General features: G+C 39.0%; 1 protein-coding gene across 1 annotated transcript in view; it reads left to right on the forward strand.

The window, feature by feature from the left end:
• Positions 1-17,266, forward strand: part of LOC143733370 (opioid growth factor receptor-like protein 1) — a 37,478-nt gene extending 20,212 nt beyond the window's left edge. Inside the window, exons 2-7 of the mRNA XM_077225075.1 lie at positions 9,631-9,699; positions 9,778-9,859; positions 9,948-10,026; positions 10,479-10,545; positions 12,186-12,334; positions 16,060-17,266. Coding sequence (XP_077081190.1) covers positions 9,631-9,699; positions 9,778-9,859; positions 9,948-10,026; positions 10,479-10,545; positions 12,186-12,334; positions 16,060-16,951 — 1,338 coding nt within the window. The 3' untranslated portion in view covers positions 16,952-17,266. The remainder of the gene's footprint in view (positions 1-9,630; positions 9,700-9,777; positions 9,860-9,947; positions 10,027-10,478; positions 10,546-12,185; positions 12,335-16,059) is intronic.
• Positions 17,267-17,773: the final 507 nt, after the last annotated feature.

Below are 17,773 nucleotides of genomic sequence, written 5' to 3' on the forward strand. Positions count from 1 at the left end.
GAAAACACAGAGATCATACGTAATGACACGCATGCAAACAGAAAACACAGAGATCATACGTATTGACACGCATGCAAACACAGAAAACACAGAGATCATACGTAATGACCCTCATGCAAACAGAGAAAACACAGAGATCATACTTAATGAGACTCATGCAAACAGAAAACACAGAGATCATACGTAATGACACTCATGCAAACACAAAAAACACAGAGATCATATGTAATGAGACTCATGCAAACACAGAAAACACAGAGATCATACGCAGGGATTAAAGTTCTCCGTCGCTACGACGGATTTCCGTTAATTGCAGCGAGTCTATGACGGATTTCCGTCAATTGCAGGGTTCCCGTCTGTCCTTAATGTCTTAAATTCACTTTTCATAATGTTAAGGCCGTAAATAGGCTTTCATTTCTCAAATAGTGTGATAAATGTCTTAATTTTAGTTTGAATAGGTCTTAAATTAAGGAAAGACGAGGTGTATTCACCCTGCTGAGGGGGATGTGATAAAGCCTGGATCGGAGCGAAAGCACGTTCCTCTCTCCACTCTAACATTCTGTAATCACTTCGCTTATGGTCCAGTCCGGGTTTTCAATTCCCGCTCACGTAAAAACTGCTCCGTGTTCACTCAATTAATCTTAGTTTTGGAGAAGTGCATGTCAGGCTACAGCTGGTTTGCTGCGGTGCGAATCCGAGCGAGTTTGTTCCCTGCGCCCCCCGCAGCGTTGGTCTGGTTTCACGTTCAACTTAATTCTATCGAACCCTGGTGCGTTTGCGTGCATATTACGTCAACGCAAACGTGCACGGCGCATGATAGAAAACAGAACGCGGGTCAATATTGGCCGTTTCTCAATACCAATAGGCTACGCAAACCTCGGACTTGCGTCCTTGATAGTTCGGACTTGGCAAGTTCGACTCGGGAGAACGAACTCCCGAGGACGCGAGTCCGGTTATTCTGCAAACGGATCCGCGCCGATCTTGGTTTCGTCACTCATCTCGCTCTGGCTACTCCGCTTATCTCTTTATGTATATTTTAGTCAACAATAAAATGAAATATGGTATAAAATACAACTCTGCCTCTTTTCATCAACAATAAAACGAAATATATACAAAACACCTCTTTTCATTTATAAATGAACATATTATCATAAACATATTAGGCCTAGGCCTATATGGCCACACAAATGTGGTTCAGATAACGCACATTGATTATCTTCACTCCATATATTTATAACAACACGCAATATAAAACCCAACCCTGCTTCTTTTTGTTTTCATTTTAAAAATATGAAACATTATTGATCATTAAAACTGACAAACTTAACAAACAGAGACAGGGTTGTATCATTTTATTTTATTATGCATGTACACATACAAGAGAATGCATAGTAAAATATATAAAGAATATTTTATATATTTTAGAATATATAACATTACACAACCCTGTTGCTTTTTGTTAAATGTCAGTTTTAATTATCAATAATATCCATAAAAGTATAAGTAGCCTAATATGTAGGCTATAAGAAGCTATACAATGAGAAATAAAGCAAACAATTCAGTCAAACATTAGTCAGCTCTCTAATAGGCTACACAGTTAAAGTTAAATAGCCTAAATATATAAAGTTATGAAACTTCACTTTGCCCTCAGCCAAAACGATTTGCCATTAAACAAACTATATATTAATATAATTTAGCATTGTTTGGTCTTATAAGATAAATAAAAACATGCACTGAAAAGTTATGTAGATGGTTGATTATTTGTCAAGCTAAGTATTTTTTTTTTCATAGATTAAAATAGCTTTTAAAATATGCAAACTGGCAATATTAAAGCGGTTTAAAACATGTCCCCTTAAAACAATATTGGTCTCGACTATTTAAATAAAGTTAAAGGAATATGACTTGGCCTGAAAAAAATTTTCAGTCAGAAGAATTTTTTTCACTTTAATCCCTGCATACGTAATGAGACTCATGCAAACAGAAAACACAGAGATCATACTTAATGAGACTCATGCAAACACAGAAAACAGAGATCATACGTAATGACACTCATGCAAACACAGAAAACACAGAGATCATACGTAATAACACTCATGCAAACACAGAAAACACAGAGATCATATGTAATGAGACTCATGCAAACACAGAAAACACAGAGATCATACGTAATGACACGCATGCAAACACAGAAAACAAAGAGATCATACGTATTGACACTCATGCAAACACAGAAAACAGAGATCATACGTAATGAGACTCATGCAAACAGAAAACACAGAGATCATACTTAATGAGACTCATGCAAACACAGAAAACACAGAGATCATACGTAATGACACTCATGCAAACAGAAAACACAGAGATCATACTTAATGAGACTCATGCAAACACAGAAAACACAGAGATCATACGTAATGACACTCATGCAAACACAGAAAACAGAGATCATACGTAATGACACTCATGCAAACACAGAAAACACAGAGATCATACGTAATGACACTCATGCAAACACAGAAAACACAGAGATCATATGTAATGAGACTCATGCAAACACAGAAAACACAGAGATCATACGTAATGACACGCATGCAAACACAGAAAACAGAGATCATACGTAATGACACTCATGCAAACACAGAAAACACAGAGATCATACGTAATGACACTCATGCAAACACAGAAAACACAGAGATCATATGTAATGAGACTCATGCAAACACAGAAAACAAAGAGATCATATGTAATGAGACTCATGCAAACAGAAAACACAGAGATCATACGTAATGACACTCATGCAAAAACAGAAAACACAGAGATCATACGTAATGACACTCATCCAAACAGAAAACACAGAAATCATACATAATGACACTCATGCAAACATAGAAAACACAGAGATCATACGTAATGACACTCATGCAAACACAGAAAACACAGAGATCATACGTAATGACACCTATGCAAACACAATACAGAGATCATACGTAATGAAACGCATGCAAACAGAAAACACAGAGATCACACGTAATGACACGCATGCAAACACAGAAAACACAGAGATCATACGTAATGACACGCTTGCAAACACAGAAAACACAGAGATCATACGTAATGACACGCATACAAACACAGAAAACACAGAGATCATACGTATTGACACTCATGCAAACACAGAAAACAGAGATCATACGTATTGAGACTCATGCAAACAGAAAACACAGAGATCATACGTAATGACACTCATGCAAACACTGAAAACACAGAGATCATACGTAATGACACGCATGCAAACACAGAAAACACAGTGATCATACGTAATGACACGCATACAAACACAGAAAACGCAGAGATCATGCGTATTGACACTCATGCAAACACAGAAAACAGAGATCATACGTAATGAGACTCATGCAAACAGAAAACACAGAGATCATACGTAATGACACTCATGCAAACACTGAAAACACAGAGATCATACGTAATGACACGCATGCAAACAGAAAACACAGAGATCATACGTATTGACACGCATGCAAACACAGAAAACACAGAGATCATACGTAATGACACTCATGCAAACACTGAGAACACAGAGATCATACGTAATGACACGCATGCAAACAGAAAACACAGAGATCATACGTATTGACACGCATGCAAACACAGAAAACACAGAGATCATACGTAATGACCCTCATGCAAACACAGAAAACACAGAGATCATACGTAATGAGACTCATGCAAACAGAAAACACAGAGATCATACGTAATGACACTCATGCAAACACAGAGATCATACGTAATGAGACTCATGCAAACACAGAAAACACAGAGATCATACGTAATGAGACTCATGCAAACAGAAAACACAGAGATCATACTTAATGAGACTCATGCAAACACAGAAAACACAGAGATCACACGTAATGACACTCATGCAAACACAGAAAACACAGAGATCATACTTAATGAGACTCATGCAAACACAGAAAACACAGAGATCATACGTAATGACACTCATGCAAACACAGAAAACACAGAGATCACACGTAATGACACTCATGCAAACACAGAAAACACAGAGATCATACTTAATGAGACTCTTGCAAACACAGAAAACACAGAGATCATACGTAATGACACTCATGCAAACACAGAAAACACAGAGATCATACGTAATGACACTCATGCAAACACAGAAAACACAGAGATCACACGTAATGACACTCATGCAAACACAGAAAACACAGAGATCATACTTAATGAGACTCATGCAAACACAGAAAACACAGAGATCATACGTAATGACACTCATGCAAACACAGAAAACAAAGATCATACGTAATGACACTCATGCAAACACAGAAAACAGAGATCATACGTAATGACACTCATGCAAACACAGAAAACACAGAGATCATATGTAATGAGACTCATGCAAACACAGAAAACACAGAGATCATACGTAATGACACGCATGCAAACACAGAAAACAGAGATCATACGTATTGACACTCAAGCAAACACAGAAAACAGAGATCATACGTAATGAGACTCATGCAAACAGAAAACACAGAGATCATACGTAATGACACTCATGCAAACACTGAAAACACAGAGATCATACGTAATGACACGCATGCAAACGGAAAACACAGAGATCATACGTAATGACCCTCATGCAAACACAGAAAACACAGAGATCATACGTAATGAGACTCATGCAAACAGAAAACACAGAGATCATACGTCATGACACTCATGCAAACACAGAAAACACAGAGATCATACGTAATGAGACTCATGCAAACAGAAAACACAGAGATCATACTTAATGAGACTCATGCAAACACAGAAAACACAGAGATCATACGTAATGAGACTCATGCAAACACAGAAAACACAGAGATCATACGTAATGACACTCATGCAAACACAGAAAACACAGAGATCATACGTAATGACACTCATGCAAACACAGAAAACACAGAGATCATACGTAATGACACTCATGCAAACACAGAGATCATATGTAATGAGACTCATGCAAACACAGAAAACACAGAGATCATACGTAATGACACGCATGCAAACACAGAAAACACAGAGATCATACGTAATGACACGCATGCAAACACAGAAAACACAGAGATCATACGTAATGACACTCATCCAAACAGAAAACACAGAAATCATACATAATGACACTCATGCAAACACAGAAAACACAGAGATCATATGTAATGACACGCATGCAAACACAGAAAACACAGAGATCATACGTAATGACACTCATCCAAACAGAAAACACAGAAATCATACATAATGACACTCATGCAAACACAGAAAACACAGAGATCATACGTAATGACACTCATGCAAACACAGAAAACACAGAGATCATACGTAATGACACTCATGCAAACACAGAAAACACAGAGATCATACGTATTGAGACTCACGCAAACACAGAAAACACAGAGATCATACGTAATGACACGCATGCAAACACAGAAAACACAGAGATTGTACGTAATGAAACGCATGCAAACAGAAAACACAGAGATCATACGTATTGAGACTCATGCAAACACAGAAAACACAGAGATCATACGTAATGACACGCATGCAAACATAATACAGAGATCATACGTAATGAGACTCATGCAAACAGAAAACACAGAGATCATACGTAATGACACGCATGCAAACACAATACAGAGTTCATACGTAATGAAACGCATGCAAACAGAAAACACAGAGATCACACGTAATGACACGCATGCAAACACAGAAAACACAGAGATCATACGTAATGACACTCATGCAAACAGAAAACAGAGATCATACGTGATGACACGCATGCAAACACAGAAAACACAGAGATCATACGTAATGACACGCATGCAAACACAGAAAACACAGAGATAATACTTAATGACACTCATGCAAACACAGAAAACACAGAGATAATACTTAATGACACACATGCAAACACAGAAAACACAGAAATCATACGTAATGACACGCATGCAAACACAGAAAACACAGAGATCATACGTAATGAGACTCATGCAAACAGAAAACACAGAAATCATACGTATTGAGACTCATGCAAACACAGAAAACACAGAGATCATACGTATTGAGACTCATGCAAACAGAAAACACAGAGATCATACGTATTGAGACTAGGGATGCACGGATCCGCATTTTTTCACTTCCGATCCCGATACCTCAATTTGGATATCGGCCGATACCGATACTATTCCGATACCAGAGCTGTGTTTGCTTTAATATTATTATTATTATAATTGTTGATTTTATATGATGTTGCAATAAACTCCTCTCAACAGGCAAGTATGATATGTACGCATGTATGCATATGTCCCAAAAGGCAACTTGAGGTAAGTATAAGGTTAGAAAAGGAAGTCAGAAAAACAGGATTAACAGGAAAAATCCCATTCTGAAAATAAATATGCAACTGTAAGTGTTTCAAATTGATTGTCATTTCAATATTTATTACATTTAGGGATGCAACGATACCATATTTCTGAACCGATCCAATCCCATACCAAATATTCTGATTATCGACTAATATGGATCCGATACCAGCGCAGTTTTTTTTTAAATCAAGTAGAATTTCTAGAACTCTGTGTTGAACTGGTAAACACTGTTAAACACAATCTACTTAATACAGACAACTTCATTATAAAGAAAAACAACAAATAAAAAAAAAATTATCATAACCTATGACAAAAATTATATTATACACTAGATAAGAACTCTAGAAATTAGAAATTTAGTCTAGAAAAATCACGAGTGCACAATAATTGTATCAAATCTGAACATAGTGAAAAAAACATTATTTAGCGGGGAACAAATAAGAGACAATAAGTGTAGGCACCAGCACTAAATCTGGTAAAACGTTACACATTGCTGTTTGTATTGTTGTAAAATACATTCATGAAAAACAAGATAACAAAAATCAAAAAGATCAATTATTGTATATACATAGTCTAGCTACTATAAAATTAAGACATTTTTTATATGTATAGCACAGCTGTTTATTGAGGCAGCAACATATGATAGATGCGACATTTAATAATCTTTCATTGCGCAAAAGTATTATGATATGATTATGAAAGACTCCAATACAGTGCGGCACAAAGTCAGTAGCACCTCAATGCAGTACATGAGATCCACGGGGAGGAGTCGGATCAAGATCTAAGGGGTGGAGATGGGTAGGATTAGGGGTGGGTTTAGGGATTAGGGGTGGGTTTAGGGATCAGGGGGCGGAGATGGGTAGGTTTAGGTATATGTAAGGTGGGAGGAGTTGGATCTGGATCCGACTCCTCCCCGTGGATTTCATGTTCTGCAGTGAGGACCATCTCCACAAAGTGCTTATGCGCATCCCAAGCGCAGAATGATGCGCTTGAAGCAACACAGACTCACAGCGCGCACCGCTTCGAGTCCGCATTGAAAAGTTCCAAGCACAAAGGAAAGACATATTGATGCGTAGTGTATTATACAGTATCTATCTACGCAATAGTTTATTCAGCCTTTTCTTTTAACAGTTTTAAATTTCAGTTACTGTGAAGAACAATTATAGTGCTCTCCAGTGTTGTGATCTAACAGACACACGGTAAAAAGTAACATGATTAAGGTACAGCAAGTCCAGCAAGATAGTCATTTTATACGAAACCATAGAGCTTTATCTACAGATCAAGTATACTAATAGTAACATTGAATCATCTTGGAGAGTTTCATCGAGTTGACCGTCATAACCGAACGCGCCGCGCTGTTGAATGCTGAATGGAGAATGATTGACAGCCGCAGCGGAGGGAAAAGTTTACGTGATCTTGAATTTAATTACTTAAATATTAATTTCTATCTCACATTGTACTATAGAATGGCTTCAGAACACTTATAATATAGTGTACGAACACTTAATGGTGCTTTATAATGCTTTTGTGGGGCTTAACATTAACACAATAGTAAACACACAATATCGGATTTAGATCGGCCTCGTCTGACCGATACCCGATCCGGCAAAAATGGCAGTATCGGAGCCGATACCGATACTGGATCGGATCGGCCCCATCCCTAATTGAGACTCATGCAAACACAGAAAACACAGAGAGCATACGTAATGACACTCATGCAAACACAGAAAACACAGAGATCATACGTAATGACAAGCATGCAAACACAGAAAACACAGAGATCATACATAACGACACTCATGCAAACACAGAGATCATACGTATTGAGACTCATGCAAACACAGAAAACACAGAGATCATACGTAATGACACGCATGCAAACACAGAAAACACAGAGATCATACGTAATGACACGCATGAAACACAGAAAACACAGAGATCATACGTAATGACACGCATGCAAACACAGAAAACACAGAGAGCATACGTAATGACACTCATGCAAACACAAAAAAACACAGAGATCATACGTAATGACACGCATGCAAACACAGAAAACACAGAGATCATACGTAATGACACGCATGCAAACACAGAGATCATACGTAATGACACGCATGCAAACACAGAGATCATACGTAATGACACGCATGCAAACACAGAAAACACAGAGTTCATATGTAATGAGACTCATGCAAACACCGAAAACACAGAGATCATACGTAATGACACTCATGCAAACACAGAAAACAGAGATCATACGTATTGAGATTCATGCATGTGGACAGCAGGACTTCTTTCCTAAAGGGCAACTAAAAACTCATAAATCTGCAACCATTTGATCATGGAAAGTGAAATTTGATTTGTATCTTCTATAGGCAAAGAATCAAGCTATGAAAAATAATTTGTACAACCCAACAAAAAATAGCTTTCAGCAACCAAATTCAGTTCCAGCTGCTATTAGTTTAATGTTATCATTCAGCAGATATTTTTGGCTGGCCCTTCATTTTTAACTGGCCTATATCTTGTAAGCCCGAAGAGAGCGGGACACTGAGTCAACAGGACACGCATCATGAGCTTCTGATGCTCTCTCGAGGGCCGCATTATGAAGTGCTTTTTTCTGCAGCAGTGGATGAACATTTCCTGATGTCCCTCGGAAGTCACTCGAGGCCCTTTTGGAACGTCATGCGTGTTTGTGTTTTTTAAGTTGCTTTATCAAATCAGTATTAGTGAAGACTCACGACTGTTGACCTTTACATGCATTATATTTGGAAACAGACATGGCAACTGTACACCGATGCTGCCTGCGACTATATTTTAATTCCAATTACTACTTTCAGTGCTTATTTGATTTAATATGTCTTAATGCATCTATAAGATTTACATTTCCATTGGCAGTGCGGGATGTAAACAGATGAGCTTCTGTTTACAGTTGCGTCCACACGTTTTCACGTTTGTGAAATGTCTTCTCCACAGATTGGCTACAGGGATAGTCATCATAACCACATTTTGATTAATATCATATTTTGATATTTCATGTTGGTAAATGCAAGAGACTTGAAACAGTCGGACATGTTAGCAAACCACTGTTCTCACACAAACTAGCATGGATAGTTTGAGAATTGGGATGCAGCCAATTACATGGATCTGCAACTAATGTCTGGGCCTTTGATCTTTGCAGTGGTCCAACTCTTCCTCCAGAAACCTCAGAGCCGCCAAGGACATGCAGAACTACAGACATGGATATCCAGTAAGAGTCGACCAGAAGAGCACTTTAAATCATAAAACTGAGCTGATGATGTGATGATCTTTCTGCATCTCGTTATAGAATATCAATGAAGAGGAATGCCCAGAAGAACGAATGATAAATTTAAAATTCTATCTAAATGAAATGAAGTCTTCGCCTGATGGTACGTCTCTGCTCCTCTAGAGCTGCAGTAGCAGGTCCCAAAGCGCAGGGGTGTTGCTCTTCATCTGAGCTCTTGTTTTGTGCTGCAGATGTGTCGATCGAGGCGTTTCACAACGAGTGGAAGACGGATTACAAAAGACTGGAGAGAGTTCATTCCTACATCCAGTGGTAAGAAGCACTTCTTTAGCCTGATCTTGTTTAGCAGGGTTTGATGGCATTTGTACGGTGGCCCAGAAGTGCAAAACAAATCACAAATTATAAAGGCAATGGAAAGACCTAAAACAAATGAAGTTAGAAATCACAACAACAATTCCAAAAACAAAATAACAAATCAGAAAACACAACGACAAGTCAGACAACATGGAAAAGGAATGTGTGGCGATGGAATACTGACCGCTGATTGGACGAGACATCTGTCAATCAAGACTTGCAGAAGGAGAAAGTCGATTCGCATGTTTCGTGCTTTCTAACTTGTTCATTTGATTTTTGTTTTTCCATTGCGTTTATAAATTTGTTGTTTTGTTTTGGGAATTGTGGTTTTTGCACTTCTGGGCCACCGTAGATTCTGGAAAAGTGTGCCAATGGAGTGTTGTGTAAAAGTGAGTCTGTGTTGCTTGTAGGTTGTTTCCTCTGCGGGAGCCAGGCGTGAACTACATGGCAGCAGAGCTCACCAAGAGAGAGATCCAAGTGAGTCTTAAAGATTTTTTGAAGTCGACTGTTATGACATGAAAGTCGAGTCGACTTCGACTAGTCGCTGACGCCATTCATAAAAACACAAGAGATGGGACTGCTTTGCAATATGCCACAATTTGCAATTAATTAACAGAAAATCATAGGCCTACATGTGTTGACCGACAGCTCATAATGGGGCCGTTTACACCGGTCACTTCATGCGTTTTTACTGATCTGTTTCATCAAAACGATTCCATTTACACCTGGTCACATAAATATGTTTTCGCAAAACGGATATAAATCCGATCTTCAAACAACGCGCTATATGCAGTTCACGTCACCGAAATCAACAGTAATGAGCTGCATTTTATTGATCATCAGCTAATTTCAAAATCAAAGACCGCAATAAGTGAGACAGCACTGGTAAGATAATTTTGTTTATTTACTTTTAACGAAGATCTGGGCCTGAATTTCGTTTTGGAAAATAGGGGGGAAATCCCCCTTTAGGTTATTCTTATGGGGGGGATTTTTTAATTTTAGGGGGGAGTTTTTTTAGACAATTTTAAAAATACATTCAGCTAAATGTTTGCTCACTCGTTGTATTTGTGTTTTTACAATGGGGTCATTTTTTTTTGTTTACACAACAAAAGAAAGCTTGATTTCAATCTTTGAATTAAATTGAAAAAAGTAGCACAAATAAATACATGAAATAAAGAGAAAAGTTTAGGTCTAATAACAATAGTATTCAGAAATACTACAGAAACAGAAAAAAGTAATCAAATGTAAAATAACACGGAATAGTCTTTTAGTCCTGTATAATTTGAATACATAGGCTATTAATCCTGATTCCTTACAATTAATGCTGTCTTTTGTTGTTTTATACACAATAATGACAGACACATTTTAGGCTACTCTCACTTTAAGAGCTAGTGCACGGATCCAACGTTCACATGTTGCGTGTAAAGCGCATTCCGCGCCACTTTCTCTTCTTTTAAAAAGGGCTCCCTGTTGCTAAGCAATCATGAGCCACGTTCTCCATGAAGACGAAGACGTTTCAGCAAAGGATGACATTTCCATCAAATGTCCCGACTCCTGAAACGCGAGAGTCTAGAATCACCGCCTGCAGCTGCAGCGCGATTGGCTTGCCTTGTGCAACACATTTTGAGAGACAGAAGAAATTGCGTCTCGCATAAAGTTTTAAAATGACTGATTTGATCTTATAATCTGTTATAATAATTTACTCATAGGCCTACATGCTAGATTGAATGAATGTTTGCGGGAATTTCCCGCGTTATAAACACAAGACCTGCGAGAATGATTAAAATTATGCGCAATACCTGCAATCCCGCACCGAAATTCGAGAAATTCGTCTGCGGCTTACTTTCACTTTTGATTTGTTAGGTTAGTAAAGTATTTGCACACACTTTATGTACCAATGCTGCTTTCTTTCTGCAATGACCCCCTGGGCTCTTCATCTGTTGTCGTCTGCAACATGTTAGTATCAAAATTATCGCAATCATAGTGTCACATGATCAACGCGACTAGTCGATGTCAAGCTTAAAGCGTCACGGCATTGCATTAAGGTCGACTAGTCGTTCAACCCCTAGTGTGTGCTGGACTGTGTCAAGGCGTGTCTTTTGTCCCTCTGTCCGCAGGCGTTCAAGGAGAGCGAGGAAGCTAAGCGTCGTCTTCTGGGCTCTTACGAGCTCATGCTGGGCTTCTACGGTCTGCAGCTGCTCAACAGAGACACCGGCGAGGTGAAGCGCGCCGAGAACTGGAGGGAGCGCTTCGCCAATCTGGAGAGGTGAGGATCCGGAGACCGCTCCGTCCTGGGCTCATACTCTTAAAACCAATCAGAACATGGCTGTTTATTCTTCCTTTAGTGTACAGATGAAATCTGCCTTAGATCTCTGTTTTTGTTCATTTATCAGTCGTGAAGATATTGTCTCAGGTGTAGATTAGTGGTAAAAAATGTTTTTACATTTTCAATGACTATAACCGATATCCAAGACAAAGCTGACCAATGTCCATTCAATACTTGCTGACATATGTATATCAGTTTAATCCAACATTTATTTGAAAATAGAACGAAAAAAAAAGATCAATCACCACGTATAAACTGACGTTTGCGTTCCATGCGTGGCCTTAGACCTTTTTCACAGCAGCATCTTTGATTCTTTACGGGAGTGAAAGCGAGGCTGTGAGGGACATCATCTCTTCAGTGCGTTGTACTGTTATTTAATGTGTTTTTGGATTGTTCTGCTGACAAAAAACTGCAAAAATATCTTATCAAGAAATAGAAACAAACAAAAAACTCCAAACGACATGATCTGTGGATTATAAATGATCTAGGAGTTTTATACAGCTTTTTTCAGCGGAAGCCACTGAAAGCACAGTAAGTCTGTCGCTCTGCCTCGTGTTCATACCTGTCGTGGCGCTGCTCTGAATAAGGTCTATTAGGGGTGCTACGGCTAGCAATCTGTCATGACTTCATATCAGTTTGATCAATGAAAATTTCATTAGATTTGTAGCTTCTTCTGGACAAGTGCCAAACAAGCCATGAAAAATCAGTTGTACAAATCAACAAAAGTCTCATCAAATTTCGGCAGCTAATAACTTGTATTTTAAAGCACTGATTGCTATGAAATTTAGCATATATGTCATGGTAACTACATGAGCCTGTGTATTCGATTTGATGAGAAATGGCAACAAGATGGTGCTGTAAGCAAATTAACATTTTTGCAAAAACATTTTTTTCTCTAAATCATTCAGTGCCCCCAAATCACATATCAGACACCCCAAGTCTCCCGCAAGTTCCGGGAGTCTCCCGCATATTGATAGCGGCTCCCTGATGCCCAAATGCTCTGATTTCTACAATGCCCCTCCTCCTTAAAAGCCCAGACTGCTCTGATTGGCCGGCTGACCCAGTGCGCTGTGGTTAGCCGGCTGACCCTCAAGCCTGTGTTTGAATTGTAACGCCCCTAACCATAATTGCGAGCTTCAGCTTCCAAGGCTTCTGAAGCGGTTGTGAACGCACAGTGAATGTCGTCAGTATACCGTATCAGTTCGAGCCCGAGTCAGATTCTGAAAATGTGGAGGAACTAGCCGATCGCTCAGTCAACTAATTTAGCGTGACTTGAGCAGAAAGTTTCACAGGTTTTATTTGGTATCTCTCTTACCTTTCAGATACAATGTTATAATGGTTTAATTAAGTACAGTTTTTAAAAAAACATAAAATACAGTTTAAAGACATATTGAAGTGTATATTTCTAATTTATTTAGGTGTGTATAGCTGGCGTACTCTCCCAGGTTTAGGAAGCTGTCCTCTGTAAAATGCTCTGTGCACAAGCAAACGTTTGGGTCATACTGATGAGGAACAGCAGCGTTAGAAATAAATCTTAAACGCTGATTCCTAATTTGATCTATTTTTGGAAGGCCAATCCAAGGCCTTTTGCATTCAAACACACAGCATCTGTGCAACAACACTACAGTTCACTGAAGCCTCTTCTTCTTCTATGCCTGTGGCCGGCGTTATGCTAATGTGTCAGCTTGTGCCGTGGACGTTTGCAGAAGTGATATGTGGACTAGGACAGTCTGGATCAGCTCTGTTAGAGTAAATCCCTGTGTGGGAGAAGAGTTAGTAACTTTACAGATCTTATACTGGCACAAACAGATATATTACACACTAAAGGAAAACATTAAAGAGCTTCATATGACACCTTTAACAGATTTACTGAGCGCTCGCTCCAGCACAAACCCTTAATCTACTGTCAGGATTTACTGAAGACACGCAGTGTAGAATCAGCGCTGAAAGGGAGGAGAGTATTTAAATGAATCACGCAAGGTGATTTACTGGTGTTTGTGCCATTATTTACCACCCAAAAAAACACATCTTAAACCAGATGTTAACTGGTAGATTGAGTTGGTCATTATGTAAATGATTTGACTGTGTTCTTTAATGTGTGTAAGTAGATCACGCGCAGAACTAGCCACTCCCATCAGCACTTTTGTGGAACTGCACTCGCTAATTTGCCCTGTTTAGTAAATCTGGCACATAGGCTGGTATATTTTGGGTTACAGCCATTTTTAAATCAGCTATTTATATCCATGTGACTGACAGAGGAAGGCTGTAATACTAATGTTGAGTTACTTGTCATTGTTTAGCATCAGTGTGTATCGGGATGCTCAGCTCCAGTTTACCTCCAACACACACATGTAACTGGGCTGAGTTTAACTCTGGTGCTGTACAAAGTGTATTTGTACAGACCCTCGATGTTGACAGAGGGAGCAAGGCTACTCAATATGTACACTTCAGGAGACCACAATGCAACACGCTGGTGACGTCACCGCAGAACGCCACACAACTCCAGTGCATGATATGATCTAGCTATTTTGACATTTAACTGCCTTTTATAGTTGTATGAGCTTAACCCTCATACTGTCCTCATTCCCCACTACACTCGGGGTCTCCGGGGCCGGTCAGACCACACACATTTACAGAGCAATTGGGAAAAAAGATATAGACTTTTTTTTAATACAATTGAGATATCATATTTTTGTATTTTATTTACTTCTCAACTATACATTTATGCTGTGTTTTGGGGGATATGTGGTACCGTTTTGCTATTTACCAGAAAATTACTCCAAAAACACACAGCGTGCAAGGATAATGAAGAAAGCGAGGGGAAGGGCTTGAAAAATGGATTAAACGCAGCCCTGTAGTGTTAAATAATCCTGAAGGATTAGTGTGATTATGTGTGTTTAATTGGGCTTGTGGACTGTGGCCCCAGGAGCCGAGTCTGGCTCCACTGCTGTGACGGCTATTATGCTGCTGCTTTTTAATTATTAGTAACTCTGGTTTACAATTCCATCACACTAAATAAAACTATTGAGATGCTGAGTATAATGACACAGCTCTCATGTACTTCACAAGTTCAATAAATTGACCCTCTTTGAACCCTGTAAGTTTTCCATGTTTTCTTATAGATATAAAACGAAGGTGAGTCCATTCAGCTGTTCCTAATAAGCCCACTTGACAAAAAGATAATATATTTTTAGACAGAACATTAAATTGAATTTTGGCTGATTTTTTAATGTGGCTATCAACAGCTTTTAGTAATATTTGTTTTATTGCTTATGTTTGTAAGCATCACTCAGGCAATGCCTAATGAAATCCATCTTTAAAATACCAAGATACAAAGTCAGATCAGGTTGCAACAGATTTATTAATCTCTTATTTTAACTTTTTTTATTATTATTAATACTAAACCAGTTTTGTTGTCAGTTCTTGTCTTTTCCGACAGCAAAGTGACTGTCGGCTCCAAATAAGAAATGAAATGACAGTAACAAACATTTGCATTTGCTACAAAATAAATAATAATAGTTATATTTAAAAATAACAAGTGGGCTTATAGGGTGTATAATGATGTATTAAAACTATTCAAGTAACTGACTGATTTTTCTCTTCTTTTTTGTGATGGTGTCTTTATTTCACACATAACTGAAAAATAATGTAATATTTGCTTTCAGAAACATGCACAATAATCTGCGGATCACGAGGATCCTCAAGAGCCTGGGAGAGCTGGGCTTCGAGCATTTCCAAGCCCCTCTTGTGCGCTTCTTCCTTGAGGAGACCCTGGTTCGGAAGACCCTCAGCGGTGTGAAGCGCAGTGTGCTCGACTACTTCCTGTTCGCCGTGCGTGACAAGCGTGAGCGCAGGAAGCTGGTCCGCTTCGCCTTTCAGCACTTTGAGCCCAAAGACAAGTTTGTGTGGTGCCCCAGAAAAATCCAAAAACGCTTCAAGAAGAAGTCCGAGAAACGGCAGAACTCTTTAGCTGGCGGCGGAGAGTGCGCTACCAATGACGAAGGCAATTCACGATACAAACACAGGGATGAAGACGACGCAAGCGAGCCCAAACACAGCAAGCCAGTTGGAGATGTTACAGATGAAAAGAAGCAAGGCGACGATGACTCCGTAATGAGAGATGACTCTGAGAAACCTTCTGAGGGCTCACCAGAAGTTCATGAGCCCAGTCCAGATCCTCCTGCTGTAGAGTCACCGCTCAATCATGACACCAGTGTGAACAACGGAGAGATCGTCAGTGTCGAAGGAGGAAAGCTCCATGAAGTCACTCGCACAGCTGAGAGAGGAGAGGTCTCGAACCCCCCGTGGGAACGTGTAGCTGGATCTACTGCAGCATCGAGCGACTGCGACGACTCCCGGGACGAGATGGACAGTCCAGCGGAGGAGACAAGCACGGGCAGGACAGTGACTGACAGCCCTAAACACAGCTCCCCGAAACTGTCTGAGAAGAAGAGCGGCCCGTCAGAAGAACACCAGAAGAGTGCAGTAAACGGCAAGCAATCAAATGGATCAGAGAAGGAAGAGCCAATGGATATTGTGGACAAGACTTGCCCATGAATTCCTGAATATAATGATAACGCACTGAAAATGGACACTTTATAAACTTATTATAAGAAGAGATGATGATTTGACCTGTTGTTTTCTAAGAAGGGGTTTGTTCTAAAGGCTTGTCTTCTGTGCATCAGTTAACAGGAGTGTTACTGTAAGCTGCAGTGGCACACCCGTATTCTTACAGCTGGTTTATTCTTGGTGGAACGTTGATTTGTCCATGCTTTCAGATTCAGTTTTTTCCCATGATTTGTGTTTTTAACTGAAACTGTGAAAGAGGAATGTCATTTTTACATTCAACTAATAAACAACTATTGATAAATATTTCCATAGTGAATACATTTGGTTGGCATACTGTTTTTGCGCAGATATGCTGTATTTCTGCACATGTTTTGTTGATCACTCAGGGCTGTTTTTCTCAAAAGCACCGTGAGATAAGTTGATTGTTGAGACCATTGATGGCACTACGATCAATTTAGGCTTACGATGCTTTTGGGAAATGCAGCCCTGAACTCTAATTGACTACTCTAAGCGGCTGGTCTTTTAATAAGCTAATGGAAATGCTCAAGTTCAAAAATGTTCGTTTTACATCTGCAATGATATAAAAAAGAATCATTAATAACTAAATAATCTCTATGATCAGAATTTGTATGAATCAGTTCCTTGGAGATTCTCTGTATGTTCAGCACATGCATTAACTCCCAACTTATAATTACAGCTTTTTACCTTTTTCCACGTGACCTTAAATTAACCCTTCATGAAATATCCTAGACTAAAAAAAATAATAATGTTACTGTTCATATATTGTTCTTTTGTTGCTTTAAAACAAAT

This window comes from Siphateles boraxobius, unplaced genomic scaffold, assembly GCF_051911475.1.
Source record: "Siphateles boraxobius isolate OS27281-9 unplaced genomic scaffold, OSU_SipBor_1 99, whole genome shotgun sequence".
Taxonomy (NCBI): domain Eukaryota; kingdom Metazoa; phylum Chordata; class Actinopteri; order Cypriniformes; family Leuciscidae; genus Siphateles; species Siphateles boraxobius.